Below are 16395 nucleotides of genomic sequence, written 5' to 3'. Positions count from 1 at the left end.
AGAGCGCAGAGGCCCTGAGGTGGGTGCTGCCCACCGGCGCAAGGATGTGCGTGGCAGAGGGGTGGAGAGGAACCAGCTTCCCCCAAACCAGGAAACAGTCAGCAACTCTATTAACAGACAGCAGGGCATAGTCACCTGCCTTTACGCCGTTGGGCTCCCTTCTGCTGCCAGTTACCCGGTGCCTGCGGGGCTCGTTACCACGCCTGGTGCCGGGGCACAGCGGGGCGGTAACGGGGCTCTAAGCAGCGCTCTCCGTGCTGGCACCTGCTCAGCAGACAGCTCCCGCATCAGCCCCCGCGTCGCCCTGCCCTCCCTCCGCGACGCGCTGACCCGGCGGGGCGGCCGGTGCGGTGCCTCTGGCTCTCCCGGGAGCGGCGGGGCGGCCGGTGCGGTGCCTCTGCCGGCGGCCCCCGGAGCCCCTGGCGGCGCCTCCCTCTGCTTCCCCAGGAGACGGGGCAGGGGAGCAGGCGCGGCTCGGGGCTGGCGGCCGGGACCCGGGGAGGAGCGGCGGGAGCTGCCGGCGGCGGGAGCCATGCGGGGCCGCCCCGGCGCCGTCCCCACGCACCCGGCTCTCGCCCCGCGGCCGGGCCCGGCGCCGGGCACCCCCCGCCCCCCGCCTCTCCCCCGCCCCGCCGCTCGCCGTGCGCTTGGCAGCCCCCACGCCCTCCGCAGCCAGTTTTCCAGCCCTGCGCTTCTTCTGCGGTGACAGCCAGTGGCCGCGGGGGCCTGTTTGCTGTCCGGTTAATAAGTGAGCCGGGGCGGGGGGAACTTCCCCGACGGCGGAGAGCGGGCCCGGCGGGCGGGCGGGCGGGGGGAGCATTCCTGCCCCGCGGGGCCCCGGCGCGCCCCGCTGCCGCTGCCCCCCGCCCGCAGGTGCAGGGGGCTGGCGCTCGGGAACTGGAAAGAGCTGGTTGGAGTTTGCACTTTAAGCTCCCGGCTGGGAGGGAGCCGGGGGCTGGGAGCGGGTCTGGGCGCCCGGCGCCGCGGGAGGATGGCTCGGTGGCTGCGGTCCCTGGCGGGAGCCCTGCTGCTGCTCGAGGGGGCAGCCGCCCTCAGCTTCCTCCACCATCGCTACGAGGAGATGGTGCAGGCCCTGTTCCGCGTGCAGAGCCAGTGCCCCTACATCACCCGCATCTACAGCATCGGCCGCAGCGTCGAGGGCCGACACCTCTACGTGCTGGAGTTCAGCGACTACCCGGGCATCCACGAGCCCCGTGAGTAGGGGGGGATGGGGACGGCGGTTTGGAGAGGCCAGGCTTCGTGGCCATGCTCCCTGCCACGCGGCACCGTGGGGGCACGGGGCCGGGGGTATCTCCCTTTCCAAGCAGGAGCCCCAGCGATGCTGGGGTGTCAGGGGATGCCAGCTCCAGCAGGGGCCGCGGCGGCCAGCCCTGGGACGCTCAGGCAAAACCCACATGCATGCACCACGCTTGCCTGAGCTGCGGCGTGGCCCAGGCGCGTACTTTGGACAGAGCTCTGATTTTTCAGTGCAAGCTAACACGAGCACCCAGGCACGTCCATCCCAGCACCCCACCTGCCCTGCCACCCTCTCCCTCCCGAAACAGTATTGTGCAGGTGGGGAGAGGCAGCACCCACCCTCCATCCTTTGCTGCTGGATAGTGGCAGGAGGGAAGAGTTTGGCCCTTCCTCCGCCAGACCCCAAAGCTGGGGGGACAGTGAGCGAGGGACCCCAGCAGAGCGGGTGCTGGGCTGCTGCAGCCCCGCCATCCCTGCCAGCTGTGCAGCTCCTGTGACAGGCGGTCTCAGAGGTCTTTACCTGCTGCCACGTGGCCCTGTGGAGCCTTGGCAGCAATGGCCCCTTGAGCTGCTGCCCGTGCAGCACGGAGACACCGCCGCCAAGCCAGACCTTGCTGGCAGCCAAGTGCCCCTGGGGGAGCGGGGACCAGCTGGCTCTCCAGGCTGTGGGCTCCCTTGCTTCCCTGCCTTGTGCCCCTGGGCTGCAGGTGAGGACAGGGCTTTGCCTGCTTTTTGCAGTGTCTTTTGCCTTTTCAAATCCTGAGCAGTGTGGTTAAATGTAGGGTCTGACAAGTCCAAGCAGCCTAGTCCTGTGGAAAACTGCTGGCAGCACTGCAGGGGTGAGCAGGACCCGTACCTGTGCCCCCCTCAGCAGAGTAACCCCCCCAAACCTCACAGCACCCCATGCCTGGCAGCAGCTTGCCCAAGTATGTGCTGCACTGGGGGCATGCTGCTCCCCTCCTGTGGCCCAGAGTATCACCTTCAGGGATGCTGGGAGGCAGCACGGGTGGTTTCTCACCATGGCCACCTTCACACCAGCCCCGTTCAGTAGAGGGAAACCTGCACAGTGCTGAGGACACCTCAGGCACCTCCACAGCACATCAGAGGCTGATTCAAAGCAAGGAGTGAGCAACAGGCACTGGCAATGCACCACTGGATTTTAGACTTGCAGGACCACAGGAGAGCAGCTGGAAGGTGACCAAGATCTCCCCTGCCCCAGGCAGGCAGTGTGGACCTGTGGCCCTGCTTGTAGCATGGGCCACCCTCAGGCTGGCTCTTTCAGCTTGTAGCTCAAGGACTTTGGGAAACTGGGTTCCCTCGAAGGCCACGGAAAAGGAAGCCTAGAGTCAGTGAGCTTACATGCAGTAATTAGGGCTTATGTGTCCACGTGGACAATGTTTAGGGGTCTGCATATCAAAAAAGGCTGACGAGTCCTACTGCAGACTCAAACAAAGCAGAAAAGGAGAATCCCTGCTGAGACATTATTTTTTTTAAATAAATGCTGCACATATCCCCAGGACATTTTTATAGTTTTTATAACTGGATTACCTAATTAAATCAGTTCTCATGTCCCTGAAAATCTAACCATGTCAAAACACGTTGCCCACCTGTGGTGTCCAGTGCTGAGGCATAGCGATCAAAAGATACAGAAAAGCAAAATCTTTTGCCAAATTTAGATTTTTTTTTTAGAATCTATTTTCAGCACGTCTGACTGCAGTGTCTCCTTCCCACACAGTGAAGGTGCAGGGAATTTTGGACATGGGGCTGCAACGCATTTTACCCCAGGGGTCCTGAGGCTGAGGGCAGCACGCTGCCACTTCGAGGCTGATCGCTGCTGGGGGCCAGAAAACTCGCAGTGCAATGGGAGTCTGAAACTCGGGCAAGCCAACATTTGTAATGACAACCTATTTTTTTCCTGACCCTTTCATGTGAAAGTCAGGCTCCCTTTTTAACTGAATTCCCCTGGTGTCTCTCGTCCTGACCTGTGCTGACTCCAGCGTGCAATGGGACATTTTATTTTCCCACAAGTAACTGCTTTAAAAGACCCTCTGGGAAAGTGTAACCTGTCTTTCATGTGTGCTGCCTCTCTTTCAGCAAAGCAGCGAGTCCTGCTCTGGGCACTGTCTGTGGTCTCTAAGTCTGTTTTTCAAGACCTTATTTTTACCAAAGTCAGTGGCAAGAGATCTTTTGGCTCATATTGGAGCTGCCTGAGGGACAGTTTGATCCATATTCAACTCAGTTGCTGAGGGTTTGTCCAGGCTCTTGTCCCTGTCCCTTGAAGGTGAGGAAGCCCCTAAACCTTTTCCTTGGAGGCAGGTAAAGGGGACGGAGAGAGGAAACCACTGCTGCCTCCCACCAGCACAGGAGTCAGGGGCTGACAGCAGCAGTCAAGGCAACCGTGTCCTGCCAGTGGAAGAGCACAGGTCGCCCCAAGCCAGGGGTTGATTTTTTTCCTGCAGAGTAATGAAAAGCTCCTTAAAGCATGCAGAGCCAGGAATGTGCCATGCTGGTGAGAGGCACTGAAAGCAAACTGTGAAGGGCAGAGGTGGGAGAAACGGCCTGTCCCCTCCACTGCCACCCATTGCAGAGCTGGGAGGCCCCGTCACCCTGGGGCTCTGCAGCAGCAATCCTGCCCGCGCTCCCTGCTCCCTCTGTGCTGCCTCTCCCAGCCCAAGACCAAACACCTGCAGATACATCCTCTTGTGCGCTCCGAAGGTGAGCAGCATCCCAGTGGAGAGCCTGAGCTGCTCCCAGGGATGCTGTGACAAAACAAAGGGGAGCGATATGAGAACCATGCTACCCTCCATTGTTGAGGTTTGCATTTTTCAAGGGAAAGGGCCGTTTCACACCATTTATCAGGAGTCTCTTGGGTTTGCCCAGGCTCCCTGCAGTAGGAATTGGTTCTTCCCCCCATTCCAGCCCTCGCTGATGGTATCACTCTCTTGTTCTCTCCAGTGGAGCCAGAGTTCAAGTATGTTGGGAACATGCATGGGAACGAGGTGCTGGGCCGTGAGCTGCTGCTGCAGCTCTCTGAGTTCCTGTGTGAGGAGTACCGCCGGGGCAACGAGCGGATCACCCACCTCATCCACGACACACGCATCCACATCATGCCCTCCATGAACCCCGACGGGTACGAAGTGGCTGCCAAGCAGGTACCAGGCAGCGATTGCCTCCTCCAGTTGGGTAGAGGCAGAAAGCCCTTCAGATCCCTGCAGGATCCCCTTCATTGTGGCTATGGGGAGGGGACATCCTTCCTTTCCATGCCCTGCCAAATTCGCCCCACTCAACTGGTGTTGCTGCTTCTCACCTCCATGCCAAGGGCTTGCGTCGTGTGTCCTGCCACAGGCAGCCCTGGCAGGTGATGGAGGCAGCTTCCTACATCTGTCTTACTTTCCCCGGGAGTTTATTTGTCACAGGAGGGTCACTGCAAATCCCCTGCCCCAGGCTGGGGAGGTGGCAGCTGAATGCCCCTGTCGTGAGCAGGCAGTGACATGAGGGCTGGGAGGGAAGCCCTCTAGTTCTCCCCCAGAACTTCACCAGTTCCTTTATACTGCTAGAACTCAGAGAAATATTTTATTCATGGCTCTTTCAGTTGAGACAAATTGTTTATTTGGCTTGTGCTTTGCTCTGTCACCCTGGAAAATGAAGATACTGTTACTGACCTTCCCTGTCAGTGCAATATTCTTTATTCTTCTGCCAGCAATAACATGCATGTTGTGACTCAAAGGCACTGAAGTGCCGTTACGATGGCCGGTCCCTGCCGCCCTGACACTCAGTCTGCCTGCGCCCACCCTGTACTCACCCCCGTGATGCACCTTTGCCCTGCAGGGCCCAGACAGCAATGGGTACTTGACGGGGAGGAACAACGCCAATGGAGTGGACTTGAACCGCAACTTCCCTGACCTCAACACATTCATGTACTACAGTGGGGAAATCAGCGGGCCAAATCACCACATCCCACTGCCCGACAACTGGAAAAGCCAGGTACCAGTCTGGGATGCTGTGAGAGCTACAGCATCCTCTTAGAGTGGCTAAGCGTGCAAGCTAATATGCTCTCCTTTGGCTTGCAGTGCTTGTCTCCTTCTCTATGCCTTCTGCCTGCAGAGAAACAATGTAATCCTGTCCCATATCACAGCTTCCACCTCTGCCAGGATGAGAGGCTGGCACCACAGCCAGCTTGGGGAGAAATCTGCAATGCACAGGGCAGAGGAGGTGGCACATGCTGGCTAACACCTGTGCCTCAGTTTTTGGGGCTGTGCCGGGAGAGCTGTAGCAGCGCATGCACGGGGGGAGCCTGCTCTGAGCGTCAGTGCAGGCAGTGGAGAATGGAGGAGGCTGCAAGGGCTGAAGTAGGCATATTGCAGGGCAGGATCTGACATGACTGATCATGCTGCAATCCAGCGTGGAGCAGCAGCTAGGCCAGAGCTGGCTGAGCTCTTCTCCCTGTCCCCATCCTTATTCTCCTCACAGGTGGAGCCAGAGACGTTGGCTGTGATCCAGTGGATCAGCAGCTACAACTTCGTGCTCTCAGCCAATCTCCATGGTGGAGCAGTGGTGGCAAATTACCCCTACGATAAGTCTCAGGACCAGCGGTTCAGGAGCCACCGGCGGACAGTCAACACACCTACCCCTGATGACAAGTTGTTCCAGAAGGTGAGCACAGCCCCAGCAGGCGAGGGCATTCCTGCAGCCTCAGCAGGGTGCAGCATGTGAGAGCTGGCACAGAAGTCTCTGGTCACTGCCTCATGCAGGAGCTGAGCCAAGAAACATGTTGGACATAACATTGGCAGACTATGGCATTTCTGCCAGCCAACAGCTCGTGAGCCAGGTTCGGGCAGTCCCACCATGATCTAGTCCCACCACATGGACAGGCCAGTCTTAACTCTCAGGAGCCCCTTCCTCATCCATACCGTGCTTGGGTTCCCCATAACCCCAGTATCACCAGTGTCTTCAGTACCATCCTGCTCTTCCAGAGCTGGAGCCTGCCCCCAGCTTTGCTGCACCATTGTAACATGTGTATGGGTTTTTTCCTAGAGGTGTGGCAGGGTCTGGATGGGGGTCTATTGAGAGCAGGATAAAGGAGGTGGGTGCCCAGCAGGGACCTGAAGAATAAGAAATACAACAAAAAGCGCACCAGGAGCATAGGCAGACATCAGGGAATGTGTAGGTCTATGCTGCTGATCCTGCTAGCACTAGCTGAAACCTGTGGTTTTTCTCCATTGTTAAAATGTCCCAGAAAACAGTGCCTTCAGTCACTGCTTCCATTAGGAAATACCCAGCACAAGAAAAAGCAAGTCTGCATTAGAACAGTTAATGAGAAAAATAAGTCTGAGCTGGAGTTCAGCCTCCTCTGGAAGCAGAGGCTGTGCAGGGGCTTGCCAGGACCTGCTGGGATTAGGGCCGTGCTCGGACCCAGATGTAGAGAGGCTGCAGTCTGGGGCGTAGGCTAATGATACCCACATAGCCTCAGAAGTCAGAAATGTAGTGAAGTAACTGTTTTCCTGCTGACAGAACAAGATTACACCAGCATCTGAACCATAATACAAGGGTATAGAGTTTGCATTAGAAAATGCAAACTCTGGTCTCTCTTAAACTGTGTCTTATGCAAACGACAGGCTTTCAGTGCAGTGGCCCAATTTTAGCCCTGCCTTCATGTCTAAAAATAAGCAGTAATTTTAATAAGGGCAATAAACAAGTGGTTGCTAGAACCAGTGAGTTGCCCAAACTCTTTCCTAATCCAAATTCCCATGATATATATGGCATTTGCATCAGGGCTTGTACTGGTTATTTTTCCTCACATATCTTCTTCCCCTGTTAGTGCCATTTGCTGTGTGGGGTCCAGCTCCAATGGGGCTGGGTGCCCCTGTGTGGGCCCAGTGCCCTCCACTCCTCCTCATCTCATCAGGAGCAGGGCAGAAGCCACCTGTGCCATCAGCAAGCCTCCAGCTTGCCAGATTTCTCCTCTTCCTTCTCCACCTTCATTTGCATATGTTTTGTAGAGGTCCTGACCACCTCGTATTATGGTATTGTGTTTCGTGGCAGTAAAATGCAGGAGCTGTGTCCTGTCTGACTTCACTCCCACACTCCCCAGCAAAGCCTGTGTGCGAAGGAGGATGTTTTGCCCAGAGCTGGGCAAGCTCCCTAGCTATGTGGGGCTGGAGTGGTGACCACTAGCTGCTCTCTCTCTAGCTGGCCAAGACCTACTCGTATGCCCACGGCTGGATGCACCGTGGCTGGAACTGCGGGGACTACTTTGCTGATGGCATCACGAATGGGGCATCCTGGTACTCACTCAGCAAAGGTAAGGGCTGGGCACCACCCACAGCAAGGTGCTGAGCTGAAGAGAGGTGAAGGGATAGGTGAGAAACCTCAGGATGGGTTGGAGAAGAGCTGTGGTGATAGCACCATGCCCATTACTAGACATCATTCTGAGGTCTACATCTCAGACCAGGAAGTGGCTTGGGAAGACTGGAAGTGGCTTGGGAAAGAGCCACAGAAATAGCCAAGATCTGTAGAGACCTGCTGTCTGCTGCTGGACAAAGGAAGCATTAATCTGTTAGCATATTTGAAAATGCTGTGGTGTAACTCCATGAAGACCCAAAACTGTGACCAAAGGGAAGACATTTCTTGTAGCTGCTGGCTCCTGAAAAATCTGATTAAGAAAGGTACAACGAGGAAACTGAAAATCAGCAGTTGAGGGTAGAAAAAAAAATTGAAGAGGAACTGGAAAGAGATACATAGCCCCTGTGGTACCCAACCTCCCTGAGCTTCTTGAAGGCAGAGTGGAGGGTGATCCAGCTGAAGGAGAGAGTTGGGCAGCCAAAAGGGGAGGGGGCTGCGTAGAGAAGGCTCTAGTCACACTGTCATGGAGGGAGGAGGATGCACCTGCAGAGCAAAGAGGAAAAGCAGTTCAGTTCTGGCTGAAGATAGGGGCCAGGATGCCTGGACATGGGACTGGGGAGGGAAGGGAGCCTTGCATTCCCCTGGATGCTGCTTTTCTCTTCCAGGCATGCAGGACTTCAATTACCTCTATACCAACTGCTTTGAAATCACCCTGGAACTGAGCTGCAATAAATTCCCCCCTGAGGAGGACCTGGAGCGGCAGTGGATGGCCAACCGAGAGGCCCTTGTTGCTTTCATTGAAGAGGTAGGGGGGAAGTCCTGAGACCTACACCCTTCTGCAAGCCCCCATGGGCCCTGATAGTAGGGGACCAGGAGGCACTAGAGGTGGAAGGGAGGTGGTCATGAAGCTCGCTGGGTGCTCTAGTTGGTAGCCTTTGGGGATACTGTTGTGTCCTAGACTGGCTGTGCCAGGGAGAAAGAGGAGAGCCAAGGGCTTGGGGAAAGGTGGGGTTGTCACCAGGGCTCTGCCCTCTTCCAGTGCTCAGCAATATCCTCTTGAGCAAAGGAAGGTCCTTGACCCAGCAGTCTGTCTCCCTCCCTGCAGGTTCACCAGGGCATCAAAGGTCTGGTGTCAGATGAGAACAACAACGGCATTGCAGGAGCAGTGATTTCTGTCCAGGGAATCAGCCATGACATCACCTCTGGTGGGTTGTCAGTCCCCTTGCATGCTGTCCCTTTTGGATACAGCCTCTCGGAGGCTATCTGGATATGTGGGAGGAGGTTAGCAGGCAAGGCTGTAATATGTGTGGCCAGCATGGTTTGCTTCCCAAAAACACTAGCTGTGAGAAATGTTCCCTGTGCATCCTGGACCAGGGAGGTCTGAGGAAAGCTTAGGAAAGAAAGAGGTGAGAACTGGATTGCAACCTTATTTTAAAGGACTTCAGAAAGTCAGCTACTATTACCTGAAAGAGAGAGAAAATGCATTTGTATATAACCAAAGGGAAGACTGAGGGAATAGTCTACTCAAGTATCGTATCTACACAGAGCTGAAATAGCTGATAGCAAAGAACACAACGGCAGAACAAGATGAAAGACTGAAAGTTCAAGCCAGATAAATTTAGACTGTGAATGAAGTGCCACTTTAGTTTATCCAAGTTGTGGTGGTTTCTCATTTGCTCGACAATTTTAACCTCCTTTTCATAAACATCCTTCTCCAACTGGACCAGACGTTACAGACTGGCTGCAGAAAATAGCTGATATTCCAGCTCTTCAGAGGTCAGACTGTGAAATCATCAACACTCCTTCTGGCCATAGGTCTGTGACTCAGTAACACTCTAATACTTGGCACTTACTATGCCAGCCTGCATAGGAAAGGGGAGTGTGCAAAAGATCACAGAATCCCAGAGGCGCTGGCTGCAAAGTGCTCTCTGGGGTCTCCTGTCCAGCTTCCTGCTTGGAGTGGGATTGTCCACAACATTGCCTCCCTGGGCCTGAACAGAGGGAGAAAATTACTCCCTTTGACCTGCCAGCCACCCTCCCCATTTTCCCTTGGAAGCCCCTGGCTCATGTGTGTCCAGTTAGCCCCACCTGAGCCAAAATAACACAGGCTGCCTGTAATGATTACTCAAATTTGCAATACCCATCCAGTTCCATAGATGGGAATATACTCAAATCGTCAAAGTAATGAATAATGTGCTGCTGCCTCCCTGTCCCCTGTTCCTAACCACAGCAGTACACAGGCCATCAAAGTGCTCCTGGGGCTTCCTTATGCAGGGAGAATCAGGGAGCAGCTGAACTGATAAGCATTTAAAACCCTACTGATAACCCAAACCTGGCAAAATTGTGTATGACAGGAATTAGAGACTGCATTGTGCATAAGGAGTCAGACTGGAGCTGTGATTGCCCTTGGGTCTGCTGCTGCCTGGCTGGCAAGTGCTCAGATTTGCAGCCTCCCTGCACAGGCACAGCCAGTGCTGCTGTACCATCCCCTTTCATTCGGCATTTACATACAGACTGACCGCTCCTCCATGGCACTTAATGAGACATCACTTGCAGTCTACCAATCTGAATCCAGCCTTGCAGTGTCCAGCAGATTTGGAAGGAAGGCCAAAAAATGCCTGGGTTTTGAAGGCCACACATCCTCGAGGAAGTATACTCAGCAAGACTTGCTGGAATATCTTTTGTTGTGCTCCCTGTGCATCCTGAGTGCTTTCTCTTCCCACCTTGTGTTCCAGGTGATACAGGGGATTATTTCCGGCTGCTGCTGCCTGGCACTTACACTGTCACTGCCTCTGCAGAGGGGTACCAGCCACAGACAGTGACCACAACAGTTGGCCCAGCTGCACCTTCACTGGTGAGTCAGGCTGCATAGTCATGAGGGTGTCTCAAAATGTCTTCACCAAGGGAGAAAGAAATGCAGTGGGGGATGCCTAGTGAGTAGCAGAGAAAGGAGATGGGATGTAGAGTATTGCCAGTGGCTACAGGCTGTCTGCTTTGGCTGACACGGGGCTCCCTGCAGCTCACAGAGAGGGACAGGGTGAAGGCAATGCCATGTGCCTCTTGTTTCCTTACTGAGGGCTCACAGCTGCACTGGGCTGCCATGCCAGCTCCTGTGTCCCTCTGTCTTTTGGCCATGGGGAAAGCCCCCAGCCAACTGGGGCTGCTCCTCTTTAGCTCTCCCTCCAACCTCCACACTCTCCAGGACATGATGATGTGGAGACAGCATCTGTTCCCTGAGGTCCCGTTATCCTCCTGGTTCTGTAGGTTTCAGTACTCTGCTATCATCTGCATCCTGCCTGGGCCAAACATGTATCATGTAGCAAGAGACTGAAGTTTGCCTTTCATTCCGCTAAGAGCACCCAAGACAGATGGGAACTGGGTGCCAACAAGGAACAGCCAAGCACTTTTGGGAGATGAAGTGTTCTTGACCCCTACAGTGCCTTTCTGAAGGCAGGCTGGACAACTAGAAATTGGTTATAAAAACAACGCGTGGTGATTCCTGCCCCTGCTGTTGCCTTGTGGACATGGTGGCACCACAGCCTCCTCTAAGGACCAGCAAGAACCCCCTGGCTGCAGCATCCTGGCACATCATTTGCTTCACTGCATGCACACTGGTCAGGCTTTACTGTAAATACACTGCGGTGATTCTCCCACCCTCCAACTCTTCATCCCACCCTACCCAGCCTCTGAAGTTCTTCCAGAGCTGCCCTTTTCTCAGGATTATAAACCTTCTAATTTTCATCCTAAATTTATTTATGGTCAGTTTATCCCTATTTGTTCTTATGCCAGTGTTTTGCTTTAAATAGCTCCTCTTCTTCTCTGGTATTTATTCCCTGATGTATTTATAGAGCTGTGAAGCCCAGTCCTAGCCTTTTGTTTTGCTAGGTTAAGCACCCAGCTCTTTGGCTTTCCTTTTAGGAATAGATTTTCCTTTTACCCTGTTGCTGTAGAGGACTCATTTGTTCCCTGATGGTCTGATTTTTGAGGTTCTCACCTCACAGCAGCCTTTTTGTGACCATTTCCCTCTGCCCCTGCAGCAGCTCCTATACCCACCATTCAGCCCATCCCTCCGCCAGGAAGCCCACACTGCCCCATTCCAGTTTCACCTTTCTGTATGGCCATTTATCTGATGCTGTGTCCTGCACATTCCTTATCCCCTTCTACCTCTCGTACCTGTTTGCATGGCTATAGTGGATGGAGGTTTCTTTCCTGGAATTTTTTTTCCTGCATCTACTGGAAGCACTGGTTGCTGAAAGACTGATTAAACAGATTTCAGCTAACGAGATACCGTTGAAAAAGGATTGTCTGTCCTAAACCATCCTGTGTATTAAATATTCACAGAGATGCAAAGCAATGCTATTTCTCTACTCTCTGGTGAGAAAAGATGAAGAAAGAGCATAGACCAGTCCCTTGCCTTTCACAGCACATCTTCCAAACCATCCTAGGACATCACATTGCCACAGGAGCAACTCTGCATAAGAAATGTAGCTGATTGTTGGTACAACATTTTCCACAGGAAAAAAAGTTTCCAGCTTATTTAAAAACTAAGTTCCCATTGTATCGTAACACTGTCTGAGGCCCCTTATTGCTTGTCTTGACCCAAGAGTCAGCTTTGAAGGCTAGCAGTGGAGGCAGGTCCTGTAGACCCCTGAGCCAGCAGAGCACACACACAGTGTTATACAGTTATTTTTGTTCTTTCTCCAGGTGCATTTCCAGCTCAAACAAGACGTGGTGAGGAAGCCCCTGGAGCGTAAAACCTCAGGCACACGTACAAACAACAAAGCCCTTCAGAAGAAGGTAGTGCCAAGAGCTACCCGCCGGGGGACCCAAAGATGAGGACAGCTCACTTGGCTGAGAGCTGGGGGAAGCCATTTATACGAGGCTTGGCTGATGACTCCAGCCAGTGAACTTTCCAACAGTCCAGCATGAAACTAGCCCAAATTATTATGATATTAAACGAGGAAGTATTTAATCCCTGAGCAAATCGTGAAGTCATTCTCAACAAAATGTGCCTGGGCTACCATTCCCCAGGCAGTGTGTCTGTAGCTGCTGAGCTCTTCTTCTGCACTCGCTCCATCTTGGAGAGCTCTGCTCCCTTTACTCCTGGACTCAGTTGCTACAGCCCCCATGAGATGCTCAGACACTAGTGCATACCAGGGAGGATGAATCCAGGCCCTGGTCTTTGACCTGCTGCATTCACAAGCTGGGCACATGAATCCTGGCACTGGTCCTCTGGGTGTGAGTGCCATGCTTCTCCCTCAGGTAAGGACACTTGCTGCCTGTAGACCATGAAGTTAGGGGGAGGTCAGTTTTAAAGCAGTCGGTGATGTGACCAGCTTTGAACACAGTTTGTCCCACACGTAGCACAGCCATTGCTGGTTGGCAATTCCACAAGTAGGAACACAGCATTGGGAGGTGTGGTCTCCTGGCTGATGTCACATTTATCTTGATGTGCCGATGAGACTTTCTGGTAGCTGGTTTGGATTATTTGTAGTCAGGTTAAAATGATACACACTGGCAAAAGCCAAGGATTGTCCTATATCCTTATGTCTTCAGACCCAAACCACATGGCTTGCTGAAGGATCTGCTTCAGCCAACACAAACTATTGGTCTGAGCACAGGAGCAACCAGGTGAAGTCTGGCAACTAGTGATGAGTAGGAGTGCAAGTCAGCTGATTTGATGTTCCTTTGAGGTAAATACCCTGAACCTTGGTCCTGTCAATGTGCAACAGGAAAGTGTGGACACTGGATGCCAGCAGTGTTCTGTGCAGGGACAGCACAAGCCACATAAGTTGTGATTGGATTAGGGAAGACATGATCCGTAGTTCAGTGAGGTGGGGTACTACAGGCTGGGTCTTAAAATGCTGCTTAGTCTGTGTGGGCGGGTTTGGAGTGGGAGCAAGAGCAGAAACAAAGCTGGTAAAAATGGTGAAAATATCTTAAGCAGGCAAACCCCTTCTAGCATTCTCCATAGAAAATAAGTAACTCCAGAGGGATAAACAGTCCCACCCATGTACCCCAGCAATTTCTTTTTCCTTGGCCGGTTTTCCCAGTCTCCCCCATACAGCCCTTCATTGCACTGGTTCTCTCCAGTTCTGCTCTGTGTGCAATCACCTCTGCCACCCTTCACCAGCGCTACCGCCCCTGGCTCATGGTGCCAGACCACTCCAAGTCCCGCACCCCCCCCACTGCTTCCACAAGGCCAGGTGCTCCCCGGGCAACAAGCAGCCCAGGCAGCGCCAGCTACCACCAGCTGCACGCCTGCCCGGTGGTGGGTCATCCCCCGGAACCGGTGCCCCCGCACGGACATAGCCAGAGGCCAAAATCCCTGCGGATGCCAGGCCTGTCCAAAAAGTGTCTCCCAGACATCCCCTTGCTCCTCCTCTTCTGCAAACACCTTTTCAACTCTTGTGAGCAACCTCTACCACCCTACCGCATAGGCAATGTTCTGCACTTCTTCCCTCACTGTCACCTCCTCCTCTGTCTCTGCTACAAGATGCTAGTGGCATTTTCAGCCCTAGCAGCATACACACACTCTCTTGTAGCTCTGCCTGCTAACAGAAGCTGTTTCTCTGTCATGTCTGTTCTTGGAAAGGCAGAGCAAACTGTCCCTTGCAGGGTATTTATACAGGCTATTACAAAAAACTGCCAGGAATGGTAAAGCGTTTAACCCTGGCTGTGAGTGATTTCAGTCTACAGAGGCCAGTATGGGCTGGAGACACTGGCCAGTTCCACATGTGCAACCGAAGCTGAATTCAGATTCTCTAATTTTGTATCTTTTGGTGACAGAAGGAAGTGAAAAAGGATGGTGGGACTGAGATGTTCAAACTTCTATGTCAGGGGTCCTCAAACTTTTTAAACAGGGGGCCAGTGCGCAGGTGAAGAGGCAGGCAGTCATATGCGGCTGCTTGTTTCCCCCCCCCAACCTCCGGCGGGGTGTGGGCGGGTGGGGGACGGGGCGGTGGGATTCTGTAAATACCGGGGGCCAGATTGAGGACCCTGGGGGGCCATATCTGGCCCACGGGCCATAGTTTGAGGACCCCTGTTCTATGTGGTTCAACACCTCTTTCCCCTGGCCAAGCCCAACAGCATCACTCCAGATGCTGGACCCTCCTGTTTGAAGCCATGTGTCAGTGCACATTCACCCAAAAGATTTCCTGGTGGATGTGCAGGCACAATGAGGGAGACCACCTTGCATTCCACAGCTTGGCCCCATGCAAGTATGCAGAAGGGTCTGCTGTTACCATGTGTCTGACCCACACGTGGGAAGATATTGCTGCCCCCAACCATGGCACTAGCTCAGCTGGCTGAGCTAACTGCTCACCTCTGAGGATGCGTATGAAGCTGAGAGCAAGGAAGGGGCTCCCAGGGAGCAGCCTTAAGTTGGCTAATTCAGCTAGGCTGTCCCTGGACGGAGTGATGCTCAGCCTGCACAGAGCTGCCCATGCCACCTGCATCCCAGCAGTGTCATGGGTTGCCTAGCTGAGCCTCTTGGCCGCAGGGTGCTCTCATGTTGCCCTCTTGTGGTCCTAGAATATGTAGGACCATCTCAACTCCCCTTACTTTCCAGCATAGTCAGAGGAGAAGGATTTCTTCTCTAGAACAGGACAGCCAGCCCAGGAGGCCACAACACTCACCCTCAGAGGCTGCTGTGGGGCTGGCAGTGCAGCAGTAAAATTAGTCTCACTTGCATGCTTTTTCCCCTAGAAGAGGGTTCCTATGAGATACAACCTTCTGGAGGACTGTCTCTCTCTGGGGTGGGATTTGTTCAGCTCATTCTCCTCCCAGCTCTGAATATTTTTGTGTTGAACAGTTTGGTAATGCTCCACTTGCCCATGGCCAAGCTCTCCACACGAAAACATGGTTACAAAATGTTTCTGAGGCAGCACTCTCTTAAGCAGGGCTCTCAAAGACTTGCCATGAACTTGGCCCCCAATGTTGCAAGTGTAGGCTAAATAGGGAGCTAAACCCTTGGACGCAACATCTGCAGTGCAGTGGTTTCACATTCTTTTGAGGCTCCAGTCAAGGCAAAAGCAGTTGACGGGTTTGTGTCAGAAGACACAGCGAACAGTCCTCCCCATCCTCTCTGGGCCACTCATGATTTTGTAGACCTCTTCCTCCACACTGCGTCCTTCTTCCAAGCTGAAGAGTCCCAGCCTACACGGTTGTTCACTGTACAGTCTGTTCCCATGCCCCTGAGCATCCTTACTGCCTGCCTCCAAACCTTATTCCATTCTCTTTTAACCTTTCTGAGATGAGGAGACCAGAACTGTATGCAGATGCTGGAGAACCATGTAAACAAAGCGAAGCCAGTCCCAGAAGAATGAACCAAAACTCTTACAATCAAAGCTGTGGGATGAGCAGAAACCCCAGTGGGGAGGGTGGATGTGACGCCATCAACAGCATCGCACCATGACAGCAGTGTGGGTCGCCGCCTCAGGAGAGCAGACGGGGAGTCAGCTCCCAGCCTGTGCACATACCGACACGACTGACAGCAGTGCGTGCAACGTGCTCTGCACACCCCGCGCCTAGCTGGTAGCAAGCCAAGCTGGGATCTGGGTGGTTGCTATGGAGAAGTGTAGCTAAATGCACAAACAAGTGCCAAACAGCGATAACTGTTCTGGGGACTGAGAGACTAGGGGCTTCACAGCATGTTGCTGAGGGATGGTATCCCTTGGGGCATGGAGGCTTTTTTTGGCCTACCAGGAAAACCAGTGCAGGACCTACTGTACTCGGTGTGCCCAACCCGTGTGATGCACAAACTGGCCTTCCCTGTCACAGCTTTCTGCTGGGGAG

The 16395-nt window shown here is 53.8% G+C and overlaps 1 protein-coding gene across 2 annotated transcripts; it reads left to right on the top strand.

Annotated features, from left to right (window-relative positions):
* Positions 1 to 800: 800 nt before the first annotated feature.
* On the top strand, positions 801 to 12571 carry CPN1 (carboxypeptidase N subunit 1). 2 transcript variants are annotated; one of them, XM_040607231.1, is made up of 9 exons: positions 804 to 1214; positions 4213 to 4409; positions 5086 to 5241; positions 5728 to 5910; positions 7447 to 7558; positions 8265 to 8404; positions 8705 to 8804; positions 10335 to 10453; positions 12304 to 12571. In XM_040607231.1, exons 1-9 carry the CDS (start codon positions 992 to 994, stop codon positions 12433 to 12435), a joined length of 1362 nt encoding a protein of 453 aa, XP_040463165.1. In that variant the 5' UTR covers positions 804 to 991; the 3' UTR covers positions 12436 to 12571. The 2 variants fall into 2 exon arrangements, with proteins under 2 accessions (XP_040463166.1, XP_040463165.1); XM_040607232.1 differs by lacking the exon at positions 8705 to 8804 and having other exon boundaries at positions 801 to 1214; positions 12304 to 12416.
* Positions 12572 to 16395: the final 3824 nt, after the last annotated feature.

Source organism: Falco naumanni, chromosome 9 (assembly GCF_017639655.2).
Source record: "Falco naumanni isolate bFalNau1 chromosome 9, bFalNau1.pat, whole genome shotgun sequence".
Taxonomy (NCBI): Eukaryota; Metazoa; Chordata; class Aves; order Falconiformes; family Falconidae; genus Falco; species Falco naumanni.
Note: the sequence above shows the minus strand (reverse complement) of the source record. Positions and strands in the feature narration are given on the sequence as shown.